The 3,455-nt window shown below is 44.1% G+C and overlaps 1 protein-coding gene across 1 annotated transcript in view; it reads left to right on the forward strand.

The window, feature by feature from the left end:
• Positions 1-3,455, forward strand: part of SAE1 (SUMO1 activating enzyme subunit 1) — a gene marked incomplete in the record, with an annotated part of 108,085 nt that overhangs the window by 20,865 nt on the left and 83,765 nt on the right. The window contains 1 exon segment of the mRNA XM_006142177.3: positions 2,522-2,695. Coding sequence (XP_006142239.2) covers positions 2,522-2,695 — 174 coding nt within the window.

The following is a 3,455-nucleotide window of genomic DNA, read 5'->3' on the forward strand; positions in this document are numbered from 1 at the left end:
GCCAGACAGAGAGAGACAGAGAGATAGAAAGCGAGAAATCACCCCCCAGGGGGGATGGCCACGCTACAATCCCTTCTCCTCCATTCTCTTCTCGGGATCTTGGGCACGCACGCACACGCGCCCGGCGTGAGTTTTAAGCCACCGGGTCTGGGACACGAACCGCAGTCTACTACGTGGGAGTCCAGCGACATAGCCATTATGCTAACTGCTGGTCCCTAGGAGATTATTTTATTCACCATTTGAAGTGGTGCTGACATATGCAGCCTTTGAGATGAAATCATTCTGTTCCAACTTTCACTCTTCTTTCCTTTATGAGTTTTAAGTAGTTTAAGAATTCTTTTTGTGGGACCAGCAGTTGGCGTAATGGCTATGTCGCTGGACTCCCATGTAGTCGACCGTGGTTTGAGTCCTGGGCCCAGAGACTTAAACTCACGCTGGGCATGTGTGTGTGTGTGTCCCCAAGATCCCAAGAGGAGAATGGAGAAGAAGGGATTGCAGCGTGGCCATCCTCTCTGGGGGGTATGTGATTTCTCGTTCTCTGTCTCTCTGTCTGTCTCTCTCTCTCTCTCTCTCTGGTGAACTCATGCGCCCTTTAGCAAAGACCTCTCAAAAAAAAAAAGAAATAAAGTAAAAGAAAAAAAAACAAAGACCACAACAACAAAGAATTCTTTTGGGGGCTGGCAGGTGGCATGGTAGTTTAGTTGCTGGACTAATGGCCAACTACAGTTCATGTCCTGGACCAGCAGCTGCAAAATTACAACAAACAAATAAATAAATGTTAAAGAAAAATTTATTTTTATCATCTTTATTTTGTCTGATTTTTTTTTTAAAAGATACTTTAAAGAATTATTTTATTTATTTACTTATGTTAATTTGACCAGAGAGGGACAGAGTGAGAGAGAACGTGAGAAAGCAAACTGCTAGATCCGGGACTCAAACCGCCATCAGCCATGTGGGAGTCCAGCGCCCTTAACCACCAGGCCACCTGCTGGTTCCCTGATTTTCTTTTTGTGTTTTTTTTTTGGAGAGATTTTTCACTATAGGACGCGTGCGCTCGCCAGACAGACAGAGAGAGACATTAGAGACAGAAAGCGAGAAATCACCCCCCACGGGGGATGGTCACGCCGCAATCCCTTCTCCTCCATTCTCCTCTTGGGATCTTGGGCACGCACGCACACGCGCCTGGCGTGAGTTTTAAGTCACCGGGTTCGGGACGCGAACCGCGGTCTACTACGTGGGAGTCCAGTGACATAGCCATTATGCTAACTGCTGGTTCCCTCTTTTTGTGTTTTTAAAAAAATTTTTAGAACTATTTAATTTTATTTATTATTGTTATTATTCAGTTTAACCAGAGAGAAGAAGAGAGGCAGAGTGAGAAAGCAAGCCACCAGGTCCAGGACCTCTGAACCATGGTCAACCATGTTCAGGGAGTCTAGTGCCTCCACCACCACACCACCTGCCGACCCCTCCAATTTTAATTGCCAGCAGGTACTTGTGTTTACCGAAAAAAAGAGAGAGAAGGAAATCATCACTGAATGGGGCATGGGTGTACCATAATCCTTTTTCCTGCATTTCTTCTCTTTGTTAGGATTTGGGGCACATAACGTGCCTGATATGTTTTTCAAGCTGCCAGAACAGGGATTTGAACTTTAGTTGGTCATATGGGATCCAGCTTCCTAAGCCCAGCACCTAATCTCTGTGCCATGAGGCTGGCCCAGCTATACCTGATTTTAAGCAGGACTGACTCCTTTAAATTCCTTATGTATCTCCTGGATACTTAGGGTTGGGCACATGGTGGGTAGTCTGCTCTTATCACTAGTAATGATTTTGCTAACAGATGCAAGTTTAAGTGGAAGCCTAAGTAGGATGGCATAGATGGTATGAGAAAGGTTCTGGTTCCAGACCAAAGATTTGATTTTGATCAGCCTGAAATACTGGGCCTGTGATTCTGGCTGAATGGCTGGGTAGCATATCACAGCATGGCAAGACCCTGTCAGTGGGAGCCTTTCCCTTTTTCCTCTCTCCCTTTCCTCAAGAAATGAGTGACCAACAGGTCGCCTGGTGGTTAAGGTGCTGGGTAATCCCACGTATGGCCGCCCATGGTTCAAGTCCTGGACCTGGTGACTTGCTTTCTCTCTCTCTCTCTTTCTCTTTCTCTCTGGCCAAATTAAAATGAATGAATAATTAAAATTAAATCTTTAAAAACAACAAAATGAAAACTTAGAAATACTCAAATTTAGGTGGATGAAGGCAGCATGGACTTCTGGGTTTATAATGAATTTTCTTTATGAACACAAGGGGGTGCTCTTTAACCATCAATGACTTGTTAAAAAAAGTTCATTGCCCTATTTTAAAATCTTAGTAGGAACGTGAGTAGGAAGCCTACATTAGGCAAGTTGCTACAGGAGTAATAATACAGTGAGTTGTAGATATTTTTGCTGTCATTTAAAATGGAAAAATTCATTGTCTTAGAGATTTATGTTCCCCCAAAATTCAATAATTAAAAAAAAATTATTTCTAGGTATCTCCAGAAGATCCTGGAGCTCAGTTCCTGATTCGTACTGGGTCCATTGGCCGAAATAGGGCTGAAGCCTCTTTGGAGCGAGCCCAGAATCTCAACCCCATGGTGGATGTGAAGGTGGACACTGAAGATATAGAGAAGAAATCTGAATCGTTTTTCACTCAGTTTGATGCTGTAAGTATTTTAGAGGTTGTAAAATCTGCTATGGGGAATAGGCAAATTAAGGTACTAGTTTTATGTATACTAAGTATATTAGAGAATTCAAATCTCAAATTATTTGCTTTTTCCCAGTACATTTCTAACCTGTTCTTTTTTTAAGTTAATTTTATTTCTTCATTTGTTTATTTTAATTTGAGCAGAGAGACAGACAGAGAGAGGGAGAGGGAAAATGAGAAAGCAAACCACCAGGTCCGGTGGGACCATGGTCAGCCATGTGGGAGTGTCCAGTGCCTTAACCACAACACCATCTGCTGCTCCCCAAGATATTCTGTTTTTTTGTTTGTTTGTTTTAAGAGATTTTTACTATAGAGTGCATGCACTCACCGGAGAGACAGAGAGAGATAGAAGCGAGATATCATCCCCCCCTTCCCAGAGGGGATGGCCATGCCGCAATTCCTTCTCCATTCTCCTCTTTGGATCTTGGACATGCATGCACACATGCCCAGCTTGAGATTAAGTTGGCAGGTCTAAGACTTAAACTGTAGTCTACTACGTGGGAGTCCAGCAACACAACCATTATGCCAACTGCTGGGCCCAAGATATTCTGTTCTTGGGACCAGCAGTTAGCGTAATGGCTATGTCGCTGAACTCCCACATAGTTGGCTGCGGTTCGAGTCCTAGACCCGGTGGCTTAAACTCACGCCGGGCGTGTGTGTGTGCATGCCCAAGATCCTGAGAGGAGAATGGAGGAGAAGGGATTGCTATGTGGCCCCCC

Source organism: Tupaia chinensis, unplaced genomic scaffold (genome assembly GCF_000334495.1).
Source record: "Tupaia chinensis unplaced genomic scaffold, TupChi_1.0 Scaffold000067_1, whole genome shotgun sequence".
Lineage (NCBI taxonomy): Eukaryota > Metazoa > Chordata > Mammalia > Scandentia > Tupaiidae > Tupaia > Tupaia belangeri.